This window comes from Molossus molossus, unplaced genomic scaffold (genome assembly GCF_014108415.1).
Source record: "Molossus molossus isolate mMolMol1 unplaced genomic scaffold, mMolMol1.p scaffold_m16_p_26, whole genome shotgun sequence".
Lineage (NCBI taxonomy): Eukaryota > Metazoa > Chordata > Mammalia > Chiroptera > Molossidae > Molossus > Molossus molossus.
The window spans coordinates 505,904-522,982 of record NW_023425362.1 but is presented as its reverse complement, the minus strand read 5'-3'; the positions used below and the strand labels follow the sequence as shown (position 1 = coordinate 522,982).

General features: G+C 63.9%; 1 protein-coding gene across 3 annotated transcripts in view; it reads right to left on the bottom strand.

Annotated features, from left to right (window-relative positions):
- Positions 1-218: 218 nt before the first annotated feature.
- Positions 219-17,079, bottom strand: part of PLXNB2 (plexin B2) — a 28,958-nt gene continuing 12,097 nt past the window's right edge. For all 3 annotated transcript variants that reach the window (XM_036278249.1, XM_036278251.1, XM_036278250.1), the window contains 35 exons: positions 12,543-13,629; positions 12,041-12,223; positions 11,816-11,944; positions 11,018-11,118; positions 10,794-10,920; positions 10,280-10,436; positions 9,386-9,500; positions 9,189-9,297; positions 9,013-9,114; positions 8,438-8,530; positions 8,118-8,199; positions 7,866-8,026; positions 7,645-7,793; positions 7,382-7,490; positions 7,061-7,197; positions 6,707-6,877; positions 6,087-6,219; positions 5,776-6,003; positions 5,502-5,678; positions 5,223-5,362; positions 4,999-5,099; positions 4,516-4,745; positions 4,258-4,439; positions 3,929-3,995; positions 3,670-3,816; positions 3,380-3,536; positions 3,154-3,254; positions 2,981-3,065; positions 2,678-2,832; positions 2,439-2,599; positions 2,209-2,356; positions 1,768-1,832; positions 1,591-1,666; positions 1,165-1,239; positions 219-1,087 (listed from right to left, as the gene is read on the bottom strand). In XM_036278249.1, coding sequence (XP_036134142.1) covers positions 983-1,087; positions 1,165-1,239; positions 1,591-1,666; positions 1,768-1,832; positions 2,209-2,356; positions 2,439-2,599; positions 2,678-2,832; positions 2,981-3,065; positions 3,154-3,254; positions 3,380-3,536; positions 3,670-3,816; positions 3,929-3,995; positions 4,258-4,439; positions 4,516-4,745; positions 4,999-5,099; positions 5,223-5,362; positions 5,502-5,678; positions 5,776-6,003; positions 6,087-6,219; positions 6,707-6,877; positions 7,061-7,197; positions 7,382-7,490; positions 7,645-7,793; positions 7,866-8,026; positions 8,118-8,199; positions 8,438-8,530; positions 9,013-9,114; positions 9,189-9,297; positions 9,386-9,500; positions 10,280-10,436; positions 10,794-10,920; positions 11,018-11,118; positions 11,816-11,944; positions 12,041-12,223; positions 12,543-13,616 — 5,532 coding nt within the window. In that variant the 5' untranslated portion in view covers positions 13,617-13,629 and the 3' untranslated portion in view covers positions 219-982. The remainder of the gene's footprint in view (positions 1,088-1,164; positions 1,240-1,590; positions 1,667-1,767; positions 1,833-2,208; positions 2,357-2,438; positions 2,600-2,677; positions 2,833-2,980; positions 3,066-3,153; positions 3,255-3,379; positions 3,537-3,669; positions 3,817-3,928; positions 3,996-4,257; positions 4,440-4,515; positions 4,746-4,998; positions 5,100-5,222; positions 5,363-5,501; positions 5,679-5,775; positions 6,004-6,086; positions 6,220-6,706; positions 6,878-7,060; positions 7,198-7,381; positions 7,491-7,644; positions 7,794-7,865; positions 8,027-8,117; positions 8,200-8,437; positions 8,531-9,012; positions 9,115-9,188; positions 9,298-9,385; positions 9,501-10,279; positions 10,437-10,793; positions 10,921-11,017; positions 11,119-11,815; positions 11,945-12,040; positions 12,224-12,542; positions 13,630-17,079) is intronic.

The following is a 17,079-nucleotide window of genomic DNA, read 5'->3' as shown; positions in this document are numbered from 1 at the left end:
TGGGTGAGTCACAGTCTCTGCACCCACCCCCATGGGCCTGACTCAGGAAGCAGGGAGGTGGGGCATGTGAGGTCACACAGGCCCACCCCAGGGTGAGATCCTGGGGCCCAGCAGTGTCTGGGGAGGTAGACCATGAGCGGGACAGGCCTGGGAATGGGGGCAGGTGGGCAGGGACAGCAGACCTGCAGCCCCGAGAGGAACCCAGCCAACCAGCAGAGTGAAAAAGAGAGTTGTATTGATTTACAATGAACAAGATTTACAAAAGAGGTGGGGGTGCCCTAGCCGAGCTCCTTCTGGCCCCCCAGACTGGGCAGGGCCTCCAGGACAGCCTGTCTGACAGGCCAAGGCCAGGCCCCCCCGGATGCTGGTCCCCTCTGGCCACCTGGGCCTTGACGTCTGACATCCAGCTTGACCTCTGAGGTGAGGCCTGAAGCGCAGAGTCCACCCAGAGTGCTGGTGCCCACAGAGAGGGCCAGGTGAGGTCAGGAAGGCGTCGTACCGCTTTTCTCCTCCCGCCCAGGCGGGCAGACAGTCTGGGCACGAGGCCCTGGGGCTGCAGGCACTCAGACCCCACCCAAAGAGGCCAAACCCAGGTATCTGAGGCGGCTGCTGGTGCTCAGGAAGCGGGGGCTGAGGCCCGCCTGCCCCTGGCGACACGGGGTGGCGCCGGGGACAAAAGGCACGTTTTCGAATAGCTCAGGGGACTCCGCGCGGAGACAACGCCCGATGCTGGTTCTGCAGGAGGGGCTGGTGCTGGAGGGCGCCAGGCACTGTCACTCGGGAGAAAGATGCTACGTGGCTACCAACACTGAGGTGGGGTCCCTCTGCACCCACACTCGCACACCCCGGGGTGCTCTTCCTCTGCCGGCGAGAGAGAAGGGCTGAGCCCACCACCTCGGCCTTGTTCCCCAAGGGGGCCGCCCAATGCCAGCACCGGGCATCACACACCTGTGCCTCGAGACTGTGGTGGCCAGACCGGAGGTCAGAGGTCTGTGACCTTGTTCTCCAGTGCAGCCGCAATTTGCTGCAGGCGGAAGGCCAGCTGCATCTTCTGGGCAGCAGGGTCCTCCTCGAGGGCGTTGATGATCTGAGGGGGGATCACGTCAGAACACAGGCGGGGACAGGGCTGCCCAGGCCACCACCACGGGAGGCAGGACCTCCTACCTCATCGTAGTACTTCTGTGTGTACTGGTACAGCTGGTGCAGGGCCACAAGGGTGTTCAGGGAGTCCGTGTGTGCCTGGAGGGTGGGGGGCTGTGTGACCCAGGGCAAGGGAGGGCAGGAAGCTGTCCCCCAGTGGAGCAAGCAGTGGACCGTGACATGGGGGAAGGCAGACACCAAGGGTCACGGCCTCACAGCATTCAGATCTCAGGTACCCAGGGCAGCCACCAACAGATACGGCTCCCCATCCACGCAGGTGTGTGGCAGACATGGCTGCCTCAGAGCTGATACAGTCCCCACTGCGCATGTGGTCAGTCACACACCGACGCCAGCCCAACTGCCTCTCCCCTGGGGCACAACACCCCTCACCCTGCAGTGTAGCCTGCTGCCCCAGGGAGGGGCCTTGGGTGCGCTCCCTGAGCCCCTTACCCGGGAAATCTCTGCCAAGTGTGTGTTCATGTCCTGGTCACTGACTTGCACCATCTGTCTGATCCCCTTGTAGTAACTGTGGGAAAGGGTGGAGGAAGAGTGGGTTTCAAAGTCTGGATGCAAAGCTGCCCACCAGGGTGCTCCTCCCAGGGTCCCCGCTGGGTGGGGGTCACTCACTCCTCCACCATCTTCTTGTAGGTAGAGATCTCCTTGGCGTAGAGCAGTTTGTTGCTTGGAGAGTCCTGTAAGGTCAGAGCCAAGTGATGCCCAGGCCGTCGCTGCCCACGGGCCCCTGCCCAGCTAGACCTGACCATGCTGACATCGGTTTGTACTGTGCAGTGAAACTCACTTTCTCTGCTGTGCAAGGGAAGGGTCTCCATGGAGGGGAAGGAGGGCAGGGCCGCGGGAGCCTAGGCTCTGCCTGCCACACCCGGTTACCTTGCACCTGTCTTCTCCTGAGCTCCAGCTCCAATTGTGCAAATCCACACCCCAGACAAACCTGGCACATCCCCTCAGGGCCACGGCTCCCCCCGTGGACACTGCTGTGTCTGGGACCTCCGAGCCTCCGGGTGAGGACCAGCCCCCCCCCCCCGCCAGGACTGCCGCAGGGCCACTCACACGGCTCAGCTTGTGCTCCGTGCGCGTGCAGGCGTCCATGAAGGTCTGCGCGATGACGGACAGCGAGGCATCCACCACCTCGTGGACGTGCACGTCGAAGATGAAGTGGGGGTTCTTCAGGATGTTCACCCAGAACCGGAGTGGTAAACTGAAGCACAGCGACAGTGAGGTGAGGGGCAGCTGAGCCGGTGGGGGAGGGGGAGCAGGCAGCAGGATAGAGGAGCCCCCACCTGTTGGTCTTCCAGATGTGGATGGTGTCCTCGTCCTTGATGTCATGCTTCTCCGCCTGCTCATCCAGGAAGTCGAAGAAGTACTTGACCGCAGGCGGCACTGCGTGGACGGGCGCCAGCACGCTCTGGAAGAAGTTGTCCACGAACTGCTGCAGTGTGCCCTGTGGGGAGCAGGAGGACTTAGCGTTCTGCCCGACACCCGCTGCCAGCTCCACGCCCGTGCGCCATCCTGCGCCCACCTTGACCGAGAGCAGGCGGGTCAGGTAGATCTCGGTGATGGCCTTGGTGCGCTCCTTCTCCTTCATGCTGCCACGCTTGGACTTGCCCTCCTCCACCTCATCCGTCGGCCGCACCAGGTGCCACACTCGGTTCTCATCCTCCAGGAGGGCGTGGCCTGTGGGGAGGGCGTACTGAGGGGCGAGGCCGGGGCCCGGGGCCAGGTATCACGCTGGGCTTGGCAGCCCCCAGATGGCACCACGAGGTGGACACTGGTCCAAGCTGACCAGGAGCCAGAGCAAAACAGGCAAGGGGAAGGAACTCACGCTCCCCAGGCAGGTCCTGCTGGCTGTCCTCGGGCTGCTGGGAGACCCCCACCTTGGATAGAATGAGCGTGGCTCCATCCCGGACCTGGGGAGCATGGTGGTCACCAGGGCAGCCTCGACCCCAGGCCCCTGCCCTCGAGGAAGGGGCCTCCCTGCGCTGCCCCAGCACTCACGTTGTAGTGCATGAGGGTGTTGATGCGTCTCCACCGGCCCTCCCGCTGGGACGTCAGGTCCAGGTCAGAGAGGATCTGGGCTGTGGACCCAGGGCGCCATTCTGCGGGACGACACAGCCCAGCTCTGGGAACCCGGCCACAGACCACCCTGCAGGGCTCCCTCTGCTACCCCCACCGTGCCTGCCCAACCGGGGCACAGAGCTGGGCACTTGGGGCCCGTGCTCACCGAGGACCACACTGTCCACCTTGGGCCAGCGGGAGCAAGGCTGCGTGCGGTACACCTGGTCAATGATCTTCTCCTTGACCTGGGAGATGGTGTCGCAGTTGAGGACCTTGACAGGGATGGCGTCAATCCCTTCGTCCTGGACGATCACGCTCACCGTCTGCCGGGGACACAGGATGAAGGGCCAGTGGGCAGGGGGTCCTGGACATTCCAGCCAGGGAGGTGAGTAGCACCCAGCTTGGTCCTGGGACGGGCCAGGAACCCGGTCCCCGGCCCTTGGCCCCGAGGCTCACCAAGGGTGCGTACTCCACGTCGTCCCCCAGCAGCCCCGTGTCATTCAGGGTGTACTTGGCCTTCTTCAGCACGGCGTCCACCGGGCCCTTCTCCACCTGGTGCTTGATGGCCTTGAAGAGCTTGTACAGAGGCTCGCCGGCACTGTCCTGGGGCAATGTGGGCAGGCTCAGCCTGGGTGCCGCCGCCAGGGCAGGTGGATGTTTGGGGGATAGCAACACCTCGCCCCTCCCTTGCCCCAGCCTGCCACGTGAAGCCCACCTTGAGGTACTGGTACAGACAGATAGACATCCAATTGGACAGCATTCGCTCCACCACCGTCTCAGACCTGGAAGTATAGACACAGCCCAGCTCTGGGAACCCGGCCACAGACCGCCCTGCAGGGCTCCCTCGGCTGGATGCCCAGGTCCAGTGAGCAGTGAGCCCAGCCCCCTTGAGGGTGGGCACATCACCCTGTCCTACAGAGGACTGATGCTGAGAGGAGGCAGCTAAGAGACCAGCCATCTCTCCAGGTGTCCCTCTTCCCAGGTGCCCGAGGAAGCTGTGCTTCCGGTATCTGCCTCTGTGCCCCACCCCACGCCCCCACACACCTGCGCAGCATCAGCTTGGGGTTCTTGGCCACCACGTACTGCTCCATGAGTTCCAGGAAGAGGGTGTGCATGATGTCAGTGTAGTACTCCAGCTTCCCGTGCAGGGCCACCGTCAGCAGCGATGCAAAGTAGACCTTGGCTCGCGCTGAGAACTCCCGCTGGTTCTCCAGGGTGTGGATGAACTGTGGGGGCGGCCGTTCAGAGCCCGCCCGAGCCCCGCCCGCCCGCCCACCCAGGGGTGCCACCCTGCCAGCTCACGTTGATGAGGAAGGACTTGCTGTTGAGCAGGTTGGAGAACTGGTAGAGAGCCTGCTCCACCACGGGCCGCCGCGACTCGGGAATGTCCAGCTTGCCCGTGATCATCACGTCCTTGTCGCCGTCCTTGGAGGGCAGGAAGAAGACGCGGTCGGTGTAAGTCTTGTAGTCCAACACGGGGATGCCGGCCTCATGCACGTCGCTGGTATGGTCCTCCATCTCGATCATCAGGTCTGGGGGGACAGCACCGCTGACATCTAGCGCGCCCCGGCGCTGCGCGAGGGCGGCCTCCCCGTGCGCCCCTCCCAGCCGCACCTGTGAACTCCTTGCAGCAATCCCACAAGCCCCCTCCCGGTGCCCCCTGAGCCGCACCTGTGAACTCCTTGCAGCGGTCCCGCAAGCCCCCTCCCCGCGCGCCCTGGGCGGCACCTGTGAACTCCTTGCAGCGGTCCCTGCAAGCCCCCTCCCCGCACCCCTGGGCCGCACCTGTGAACTCCTTCTTGCAGCGGTCCCGCACGCTCTCCTCCAGGCCCTCCAGCTGGGACTTGATCTTCTCATACTCCCGCTCAGCCTGCTGGCTCTTCCTCCTGCGCACAGGGAAGCTGCTGGGACCTGGCCCGGGGCCCCTGCTGTCTACTGGGCGGGGGTGTGGCCAGAGGGCTGCGGGCGGAGTTGGGGTGGCGGCGGCCAAGGCTGCAGGAGGGGCTCACCAGTAGCAGTAGACAGACACAGCGATGATGAATACCATGGGCACTATGACCAGCGGCAGGATGAGGCTGAGCGGCACCTCACTCACGCGGCTGTCGTACTCCACGCGGCCCAGCACCCACTCCCGGGAGCCGAACTTGACCTGTGTGGAGGGGAGGGACTCAGCACAGACGGGTATGGCTAAGACGGGCGTCCAGCACCTCAAACGCACAGCCTGCGGCCCCGCCCCCCATGCACAACCCCACCCCCACGCACAGCCTGGCACCGCGGCCCCAACGCACAATGAACTCTGGCAGGTTGAGTGTCGTGTCTCGCTTCTGCCGCCGCTTGGGTGGGGGCTGCACCTCCGGGGGTTCACAGTACAGGTCGGTCTCGGTCAGTGTTTTCATGATGCAGCGCTCGGCTCCCACGAACGCTTCGGCCTCATGGAGCGTCATCGCCTTGTTCAGGTTGGTGCCCTGGGGGTGGGGGTGGGGAGTCAGGGCCCAGACCTTGAGTGGCCTGCCCACATGCGCCTGGTCAAGACCCTGACTCGGGACTGCAGCCGTTCCGCACCTGGGCGTGGATGAGTTTGTTGACCTGCTTCTTGACGCCCCCTGTGAAGTTCTTGAAGGTGGGATCAGCCACGTACTCGAAGGCCCCAGCCTCGGTCCTGAGCAGGGCGCGATGCCCGTCCATCTGGATGAGTGCCGTGAGGTTGTAGGCCTCGGGCTCCTCGGGGACGGCCGGGGACAAGAACACGACCCTGGAGTCATTGTAGCGCGTGTACTCCGTGCCCACAACCTGCAGGTCAAGGCCAGGCCGTCAGGCTGCTTGGCACAGGCCCCGTCCCTTCCCAGCTGGTCCCCCGCGGCCGCAGGACTGACCGTTCTGGAATACAGGGGCCCAGTGTCCCGCCGCCGGCGCCGCCAGGACTGCAGGGGCTCCGCTATGACCACCATGGAGAAGTTCTGGATCAGGCTGAAGCCTTGTCCCATCACGCTGATGCTCCGGCCGCCACTGGGGGTGGGGTGGGGTGGGGGCGTGCCTGAGTGGGCACAGCTGGGCCAGGGCAGTACCCAGCCAGCTCCAGAGCAGGCGCCCTGTGAAGCCGTACCCCCACCCCTATGCTGGCCAGGGGGTGGGCTCAGGAAGGGCGGGGTCGCAGTCCGTGACCCCACACTGTTTTGGGTGCACACGCAGGTCCCTGTGAGCACAGGCCTGCTGTAGGGAGGGGTGTGCTCAGAGCACATGTGACCATGAGCACTGCCACTGAGTTAGGGGTGTCACTGAGCTAGGGGGCCGTGGAGCTTCTGGGGATGCCGTGGGGTTTTACAGAGGCTTCCTCCTGCCACCTAGACCAGCCCAACTGCATCCTCACCAGGGAGTGGCACGGGGTGCTTGGGAAGTAGCGAGGGGTGGGTGTGGCATGGGGTGCCTTGCTGGCCGAGGGGAGCATGGTACAGGTGGTGCACCAACCAGGGAGGCAGGGAGAGGCTGGCCACACCTGGCAAAGCTCCGCAGGGGCTCGAAGGCCCGCAGCACGGGGTTCTCGGAGTAGGTGAAGGTGATTCCAGGGCTGGGCACGCGGGAGCCCCCGTAGTAGATCTCCAAGGGCAGCTCTCCCAGAATGGCCTGGGAGCCGGTGACACACTGGAGCTGTGCCCCAAACTGCGTCCTGGAGGTGAGGGTTGCCAGTCAGTGTGGAGCTCACCCTGGGACCAACCCAGCCCTGGGCTAAGGGTCAGTGGGTCAGGGTGACCGCACTGTTCCCTCCAGAACACACTCGGGGTCCTGATCAGGACACCCCCACCGTCTCCAGGGCAGACCAGAGCTCCGGTGGCCTGCAGGTGACACCCACACATTACAAGGGACGTCATTGATGGTCACCCGCACGTCTTCCTTAGAGCCCGTGTCCAGGTGGATGCCGTTGATGGTCAGTGTGGTGCCGCCTGCCTGTGGCCCCTGCTTCGGCTCCACACTGAGGGGCTGGGGCTCCTGGGAGAGAAAGGGGTGCATTCGGGTCAGGGCTGGGTGGCAGCCCTCCCTACCCCCAAACCTTGACTGTTGTCAGAAGGTGGGAGGAGCACAGCTCCCAACAGTCCAGGAATCAGCAGCGGCCAGGCCCACCCATGTCCGTTCCTACGAGACCCAACCCGGTTCAGGGGAGGCAAGTCCTTACCTGGTAGGTGAACTGGACGTGGGGTGGAGAGTGGCCCAGTTTCCCATTGATGTCCACCTCGACACCCCCCGTGAGGGGCGCCTCTGTGGCCTCGATGGCACACACGATCCTGGGTGGGCAACAGGCAGAGTGGGGACACTCTTCAAGGCCCACCCCAGGCCCCGCCACACCCGTGTCCTTCCTCTCCATCTGTCTGTCCCCTGGCCCCCCAGGGTGGGGACTGGCCTGGCCAATGGAGCCCAGGCCACGGGCTGTTCACTCACCGGGTAGACACGGAGTACTGTTCTGGCTCAAAGGCACAGTTCTGGCCAGCCACCGTGATCCTCTTCACGTCATCCGCTCGGACTCCCAAATTTGACCCGAGGATCGTGATGCGAATGCCCCCGCCCAGGGGCCCTGTCTCCGGCTGGATCTGAAATCGGCAGAGCCCGGCTCAGGCTCGAATCCCTCCCCGCCCTGCTGGGGAGGCCCTAGGGGCACTCACCTTGGTGATGACGGGCGGCGGGCACTCGGAGGTGGCGTTGTTGCACAGGGCCTCGTACACACACCTGTTCTGCCCACTGCACCACACGCACCTGTAGGCGGGGTCGGCGGCCAGGCACAGGCTGCAGTCGCTGCGGCCGAAGGAACAGTTGTAGAGGGTCACTGTGGAGGGAGAAGCCGGCGGTCAGCAAGGCCACCCCCCTCCCCACTGGGCCCCCAGGCCCTGCCAGCTCCGCTGCCCTCGGCCACCCACCTTGGAGCTTGCTGTCAATATTCTTGCCGTAGGACTTGACATACAGGTGCAGGGGCAGCGTCTCATTCTCATCATGGGACAGCTGGGGGGGGCACAATGCACTCTGCTCCCTCCGAGCCCCAGAGGGTACCCACCATGCCCATAAAGACCTGTGTGGGCCCCTCATACCCGAGGGGAAGCAGGGGAGGGGCTAGAGTCTCAGGCACCAGTGATCACTCTGCCTGGCCCGCCACCCCTGCTTCCTCATCACCGGAAGCAACCGGGCTGCCCCTAGGGCCCACCCTCGAGGCCCAGCACCCTGCCCACCCTGGGAGCTGTACCTTTGGGGTCTGAAAGAAGAAGGTTCCTGGCTCCAGCGTCTTCACCGGCTCCTCAAACTTGGGCAGGTCACTGCCCACAAACAGGGAGGTGTCCTGCAAGGCCGTGCAGTCAGGACACACTGGACAGGCCAACCCTTCCCATCCCACTGCCCCGAACCCCACTGCTCATAGTGCTGGTGCCCTGTCTGTACCCCACGACCCCGGGGCCGGGCGTAGGCACTCCTAACCCACCGCCCACCACAGCCCAAGCTGAGCAAATCATCCCGCTCTCTCGAAAAGTGGCACCCCACCGCCTAGCCCCCCGACAAACTCGCCCACCTCCTTTTCTCTATTCAAGTTGTCAAGGCCTCTTCACCCCCCCAACTCTCTGCCTCCTCCTGTCCCCAACGCAGTGTTTACGAAGCGGCTAACTGATGTGCTGAGCCCAGACCAGAGGCCTGCAAGAGGCCCAGGTACTCAAACTTCCAGGGTGCAGGATGGCTCTGAACAAGCCCCACGGATGGACACCCTGCTGAGCACAGGCCTTTCTGCACCGGTCAGCCTGGTCGCCAGGGCAGTACCCCACCAGCCCCCACCTTCACTGTGTCCAGGTTCCTGCCTTGGAAGGTCACGTCCGTCCTGTGGTTCATGGGGATGACCAGTGGGCTGGGGTTCAGGAACTGGGGGCAGCTGTCCTCCTGCAGAGGAAGGCTGGTCAGGGGCCACGTGGCCGTGGCGGGCAGCCCCCCCCCCAGCCCCCACGGCCCCTCACCATGTGAGCGCGCACAATGCCGTCCTCGGGGTTGGGCGAGGCCTCCCGACACTCGTGGTAGCGCAGGACCCACTGGCAGGTCCAGCGGTTGCTGGCACAGGAGATGCACCTGGGGGAGGGTGGTGAGCAGTTGGGGGCTGCAGCAGGGGCGGGCTGGCGGGCGGCAGGAGCTGGGGGCCGGGCAGGCGGACACTCACGGCAGGTTCTTCACCAGGGTCATGGCCTCGTGGCAGTCATAGAAGGGATACTGGTAGGAGGTGAGGAAGACGTCACTGTGTCTGAATCTGAGCTGGATCTCCACAGCCACGTGGTCTGCAGGCGGCAGACAGGAACGGTGTCAGGAGGGGCCAGAGGCCAGGGTCCCGCTGTCATGGCAGGGGTGCGGGACAAGAAGGCCCGAAACTGGGCCTCTGCCGGCCCCAAGTCTTTGTCCCATCGTGACTCCCAACAGGCCATCCAGCACAAAATCTGAGCCCGCGTGTGGAGACCCTGGTGTGTGGGGGGGCCCAGTGGCTCAGCAGGCCTCCCCCACCCCCGCCATCAGATCGTGGCTCAGGTGCCAGCTCCCAGGGCTCTGTGCCGTTGGGTTTTCTGTCCCTGCAGGATGCCTTGGTGTCTGGGGCCGAGTGCCTGCCAGGTCCCTGCACGTCACCGTACAGCTGCTGTGCCAGCCAGCCACCCTCCACTGGCCCCGAATGCTCGGGGGATGAAGGCTTGGCACCTGCCCTGGCCCACTTTCGGAGCCCAGCCGCTGGGGACAGCCTCTCCTGTCTCAAGCTGGAAAGGGTGTGTGTGTGGGGGGGGTTGTCCTGCGCAGATGGCAGAGCGCAGGGCCTGGCACCTGGGTGGTGCTACCGTGTGACAGTGCACGGAAGGGCGCAGGAGTCCCTCACTCATGGCCCTGGCGTGGGGGTGGGCGCGGACAGTGCACAGCCCGAAAGGCCCTGGGCATCCAGAACCCCGACCGCGCATGGGCCTCTGCCCGGCTCCACCCTGGCAGGTGCCATCCGCCCCTCCCTCCACCTCAGCCTGCAGCCCTGGGACTGGGGCACAGGAGGGAGAAGGGCCTGGTCACCCGAGGATGGGCTCACCCTGGCCAGACGGTGTGCTGGGAATGCTGCTCGGGGAGTTGCAGACAATGACGTCCCCATTCTCCAGACGAGCAGGGTGAGGCGGCGAGTCGCCGAAGAGGCACAGCAGCTCATCTTCCAAACCCAGGGTCGGCAGGGGGCTGACCGTCAGCTGTACCTGGGGGAGACCATGAAGCCCACACTGGACCCCTCGGCCCAGCCTGAGAGGGCTGGGCTGTCAGGGAAGAGGACCCCCCAACCAGAGCACCTGCCATGTGATTCATTCCCCAGAAGGCCCCTGCTCATGTACAGGGTGACTGCCTGGGGAAGGTACGAGAACCTGACGCCGTCACCCCGCCATCCTGGGACAGGTCTGCCCTGGACACCCAGGAGCCCACCAGGTCACAGGGGCCTGGGGTCTCCTCATCCTCAGCTCAGCACCCAGAGCCCAGGCTGGGAATGAGATGCTGTGAGGGTCCCCTGCTCGTCCCACAGCTCTGCTCTGCCCTACACCCTGCCCTGCCTGGCCACGCACCTCCCCCTGGGCCCGCCGGCTCATGTTCTGTGGCTGGGCCTCGGTGACAGTCACACAGGACTCCTCACGGCTCCAGAGCCAGTGTCCGCTCTCCTCAGCCCGTGGACACTCGGCCCTCCTGGTGCATCTGCAGAAACGGGGCAACTTCAGCCCTGACACTTGTCAGCCCCAGGGTGGGGCTGCCACCTGGACCTCCAGGGGGAGCTGAGGGCCCAGGTGCTCACCGGCCCTTGACGATGCACCAGCCGCAGTAGGGGTCCTGGGAGCTGAGGCACTGGGTACAGTTTAGGTAGCTTGCACACTCCTGCACGGGAAGCCGGAATACCTGGGGACAGCAGGGTGGTGAGCAGGACTTCGGCCACCAGGGTGACAGGCCAGCAGACACAAGGACCCCCCTCGGACCCCAGAGTTTCCTGGGACCATCAGCTTGACTCCACCTATACCTGAGCCTTACAAGCCTCAGATGCCAACTCAAGGCCTGCCACAAGGGCTCCGGGCAGCGGCTGTACACCAGGCTCCGAGCAGCCCCAGCCCTGTGGCTGTACCTGCCCAGCAGCAACGGTGCAGGGTCCTAGGAAACCATGGTGCCCGGGGTCCTGCTTCCCCTGTACCAGCAGCCCAGCCCCTCTGACCCCACTGCCTGGGAGACACCCTTGGATGCCCAGAGGCCAGCTTGAGGGGCTCCTACACCAGCCCCTTGATAAGCCAGGGAGCCTGTCCTGTACCCCCACTGTCCAAGCTCACAGAGACTGCACAGGGTCCGGTCCCTTGATGCTCTGTCCACCCTCGGGGGGAAGCCCATTCAGAGAACCACCCCGACCCTCCCATCAGGATAGGTCTGAAACAGGACCAGAGACACAGGACAGAGCTGCAGAGGTAAAGAAGGTGCTAGATAAAGGGTTGGAGCTGCTGCCAGGAACCCAAGAAGGGGGCTGGCCCCTCCCGGTCCTCGTCTGCACCCCTCCAGGCCGATCGCAGTGGCCCGGCCACAAGGCCCCTCCTCAGGGCCTCCGCAGACCTACCTTGTCCTGGGTCATGACGTACAAACTGGCCCGATCTGCAGACAGCACCATGTCCTGCTTGACCCTCTTGTTGATCTCCACAGGGATGGAGCCATACTCCACGAAGCTGCCGTTGGGGGCCAGGTACACCTTCGGCACGAAGGAGGTGCGTGAGGGTGGTGTTCTTGTGGAGATGGGCCCTCCAGCCCCCCTCAGCCTCCCCCCCGCCCCTGCCCCAGGCTTCACCTTGAGGACCTGGCCGTCGGAGGTGCCCAGGAAGGCAATGGTGTGATTGTTCTCAGTGGTCACTGTCACAGCCGTTAGGTTCAGGCCTCCACGCTGCAGCACGGCCTCGGCTCTGAGTCCATCTCGGCTGCCCAGCGGGTAGGGCAGGTGCTCCGAGCCACACAGGAAGCTGTCGCTGGCACCCTGTGGACCCCATGTCAACGTTGGGCACAAACACCCCCAACCTACCTAGGAGGCCTCTCCCCACCAGGGCTCCCAGCACTCTGTGGCCCCACACACATCCCCGAGAACAAGGACCATTCAGGCAGGGACCCTGTCCGCATGCCCACGACTGCACAGTGCACGGGCCTCCCCACCTGGCTGCAGACACCACATACATGTGCCCGCTCACAGGGCCGCGCCAGCAGACGGACCTGGACGTGCTCGCGAGCAGCAGCCACTCGCGGGCCTGTGCAGACGGGTGTGGTCCCAGCCCGTGGGGGGACCCGCTGAGGCCACGCACCTGACTGTGGCCGCCACACTGAATCTCGCCCTGGAAGGGCTTATAGAAGGGGTCGTCGCCGGCCTTCCAGTTGCCCATGTAGCAAGCGTTGCGGATGTCCTGCATTCTGGTGTGGATCTCGCCCAGCGGGAAGAGGCAGAGGCCTGAACGGGGTCCCCTGCCCTTCTGGTCATCCCTGGTGAAGACGGTGTAGAGCACCCTGCCGCTGGCAGAGGTGGCTACGAAGGCTGCCAGGCAGGTGCTGAAGGCGGGGGTCTGGGTGTTGCCAGGGTCGAGGCACTGCAGGTCCACCTCCAGGTAGGAGTAGTAGGAGGGGTCGTGCTTGCACATGCGGGCCAGCAGCGTGCGGTTCTGGGGCGGGTGCTTGTCTTGCTGGTTGAAGACGAAGAACACGTAGAGGCTGTCCTCAAAGGCGGCCACGAACTGCTGGGTGTTGGTGGACAGGTACCCGGCCTTGTAGGTGGCGTGGTCTGTGTAGGCCTCGAAGGCCTCCCTGCCCTTGGCCTGGTCCAGCAGGCGGGTGCTCACGATGACTCCGTTGTCATACGGCCCGTTGCCTTTACCCACGAACAGCACACGCAGGCCCCCGGGCTGGGTGTTGCTCACCAGGCCCACCGTGGCCACACTCTCGTCATTGCTGGCCACGAAGGACTTCTCGCCACTGCTGTCCTCGTAGAAAAGGCGCACGGAGATGTTGCTGAGGGCGCGCAGGGCACAGATGCCCTTGAAGAGGCTGCCGCACTCGACCAGGCGCTGCCCCTGCAGGTCCAGCAGCAGCAGCTGGTTGACGTTATCGGTCAGCACGGCCTCGTGGCACTGGCTGGGCTCGATGGGCGGCGTGCACTTCTTGTTGTCCAGAAACGGGCCAGTGGTCACCTGCTGCTCCAGGTGCAGGTCGGCGCTCAGCTGGTAGAGCTCATTCACGGCCCCCAGGTACACCACCCCCGACGTCTCATCCACGACCAGGTGGTTCAGCTCCGTCTTGCTGTGGAAGAAGTCTAGCTTCCGGGGCCGCAGGCCTGCACTTGTGCCCACCAGGCCCAGGAGGGTCAGGGCCCAGACCGGCAGTGCCATCACCCCCGGTACCCTGTGAGAAGAGAGGAGGGTCAGGGCGGCCCCTGCCTGGAGGATCCGTCCTCGCACAGGAAGCTCCCCCTCAAAGGTCAGTCCGGATCCCTCCATTTATTTTTTTTTTTTAATTTATTTTTTTTTTCTTTCCATTTTTTGTTCAGGTAGAGTGGAAGGGAGAGAGAGGAACAGAGAGAGAGAGAGAGAGAGAAACATCCATGTGAAAGGGACACATCGAGTGGCTGCCACCCGCACAACCGACCAGGGCCGGGGACAAACTGCAACCGAGGTACGTGCCCTTAGCGGGAACCGAACCCGGGTCTCTCAGGACCGCAGGCCGACGCTCCAACCGCTGAGCCAAACTGGCCAGGGCCGGACCCCTCCATGTTGGACCCTACCTGAATGACCAGAACACAGTCTGGGGAAGGGCATGGCTGCACAGTGTGCCCTGAATGTCCAGGCCCTTCCCTACCCTCCTATGTATGGCCAGACACACCCAGTCTCATCTCCAGGACCATTGCCCAGCCGGTCACAAGATGGTCACTCAGTAGTCTGAGCTATGACCAGGGCCTTGGCACCACAGCTGCCTGCTGCGGGCACGGGTGTGGCTGCCCCAGAGCACTGCACCCTGGCCTCCACCTCCAGGTTCTCAAAGCACCTGCAGGCCCACCTACAAGACAACTGAGCAGCTCCTCCAGAAGTCTCCCAGGCACTCATGCATGTGCCCACCCCCACGCCCCGTGACCCCAAGAGCTCCAGGCGATCTGAGGGGCACTGTCCCTAGCCCATAAGCCCTATCGGAGGGCCAGGCTGACCAACGGCCCTGGGCATGCAAGCAGGTGGACCGCACACCTGTCCCATACCTGACCCGCAGGAAACAGGAAACCCAAGCTGCAGCTGGAAGGGCGCTGTTTATAGGTGCCCACCACAGCCGCTTGGCCTGCAGCCCGGCCCTGCCTCCCTGATCCTCTCCGCACCCCCCCCCCCCAAGGAATCAGCAGAGGAGCCAGCAAAGGAGGGCCACCTGCTGGGGCAGGCTGCATCTGCGTGCAGGGGTCATCTGAGCACATGTCCCTGCATGTACTCAGATCTACACATGTCCATGTGTATGAGGGATAAACTGCTGAGGCCGAGGCTGGGCTAAGGGTCCCCAAATTACAGGATGGATTCAAGGCCCCACAAGTGGTCCCAGAAACATACACGGTTCTCTCGCCCCAACTCGGAGAGGGCCATCCTGCCTCCAGGCCTCTTCCACCTTGGGGTAGTCATGCCTTCATGCTCAGGACACCACTCTATCCTGGTCAAAAGCCCCCACACCAGCCCCTACTGCCACCCCCACAGGCTACCCCCTCCTGATGTGTGCATGAGCCCCCCATCCCTGGACTGGCTATCATCGCCTCTGCGGGCACCCGTGCCAGGGTCATGACATCTAGGCCAGCCCTGTCCATGCCATGTGCCTGAGGGTGGCAGTGAGGGACCCAGGCTGATCTCCCAGGCTTCCAGTGCAGCCCACCCTGCACCTCCAGAACAGCTCCTACACTCTTCTTGGCCACCTCAGCCATCGCCTCCCTTGAGAAACAATGACTTTTCTACTCCCCTTTGATGCCCCGTCCACTGCCCTGCGCCCGTCTCCTCCAGGAAAGCAGAAATGGATCTGCTCTGCTCCACGGTCAGGGGAACTGTTTCTCTGGGGCACTGGCTTTGGGCAAAGCTGTGTTTACTGGACTGACTGAGCTGGTTTTTTCTCATGGACCCTGTGATTTGCATATCAAGTCAGCTTTCTTCTTTGCTTGGGCCACTAGGAAGCCCCCTCCAGTTCCTGTGTCCGCACAGAACCCCAGCTGGGCACTGGAGAGCTTTCTTGCCTAACCACTGGGAGAGGAGACACAGCCAGGCTGGAGGGAGGGCATCCAGGAGGGGACACAGCAGGGACCTGGGAAGAAGCCCCTGGTTGCCTGGGGGCAGAAGGCTGGGCAGGGAGAGGGGAAGGGGACCCGAAGGAGGGCTGTTAGAGGAGGATCCCGGGTGGGGAGAAGACGGTGGCTTTGGTCAGAGTCGGGAAGATTTCACAAGCCCCTCAGGACTGTGTAGCAGGATGGCCACTCCTGGGGGGGAGGGGTCCCTACCACTGCAGACTGCCTCTGGGTTTGGCTGCCTGTTCAGGAAAGAGGACAACGCAGCTGGGGAAACCTCCAGACTTGGAGCCGGGATGCCCGTGACTCTGGGGCACCAGCTGGTACTCACTCCTGTGGGCCCTCCAGGAAAGGAAAGGGCCCGGGCAGGAGCATACCGCCTCCTCCCCCCAGGGCCCAAAGTCCACTCTGTAGCGCCGACCTAGCCCCTCAGCCTCAAGACTAGGCTGTCCCACCCGGCCAGGCCCCACTCACCCGAGCGCCACACTCACCCGAGCGCCCCAGTCCAGTGTGCCCCAGTCTAGTGTACCCCAGTCCAGTGCGCCCCAGTCCAGTGCGCCCCAGTCACTGTGGCTGAACTGCCTGCTTGGCTGCTGGCTGAGCCAGGAATGAATGGAATGTTACCCGGCCTGGGAGGGAGCTCAGGCGGCCAGGCAGGGGCGGGGCGGAGTCAGAGCTGCCGGAACCTAGGCCACCCCGAGCAGTGTGGATGGACACAAGCCCAAGGCCCCTCTGGTGGTTCAAGCACCCAGCCAGGATTTGAACCCAGAGCCAGCCGAGTGAGGGATAGCTTGGGTCACCCCACCCTTTCTGAAACAGCTCTCGGCTCTGGTGGCTGATGCTAGGCTCTCCCTCAACCCTACTAGCTGACACCTTTGTGGTCACATTACATGTGTGACCACATGTAAATGCTGTGGCCTTTCTCTAGTTCCCCTAGGGTGGGTGCCCAGCCTGGTCCTCTACCCCAGGGCCCCCAGGACTGGCTAAATTAAGTGCTTCAAGAATACCTTGACCTTGCGTATGGTCAAGGGTCTGGCTCAGATATCAAGCCACTGCCCAGCTCACCCTGGGAGAGCAGGCCAGGGCCAAACCCAGGCTGCCAAATCCCTTCTGGGTTTCCGGCAGGAGGGCAGAGTGAGGCTCACACACCCCCGGCGGAGCCCAGGCTCCTCAGGTCATAGGAGGGACTGGGGTCACGCTCCACAGGCAGCAGCTCCCCTCCCCTTCTTTCACACACAAAGCCTCGGGTGACCTGCCTGCCAGGCCCAGGAGCAGAGGGTGACCCACCTGACCAGAGGCAGAGCTCAGGCCGAAGGCAGGACAATGCAGGAAGCGCCAGGCACAGCCAGTGAAGCTTCCTGCCTCTGGAGTTCCTGGAATGGGCGCTTCCTGTTTTGAAAGTGGCCAGGACCCCTGCTTACCGGGAAGCGGGCAGCGGGGATTTCCTCAAGGGCATCAAATGGCCTTCCTGGCTGAAGTCCGGAGGTGCACTTCCAAGAAGTCACACAAACTCCAGACCTCTGCTGGCCCGGAAAGCATCTGGACAGCACCCCTTC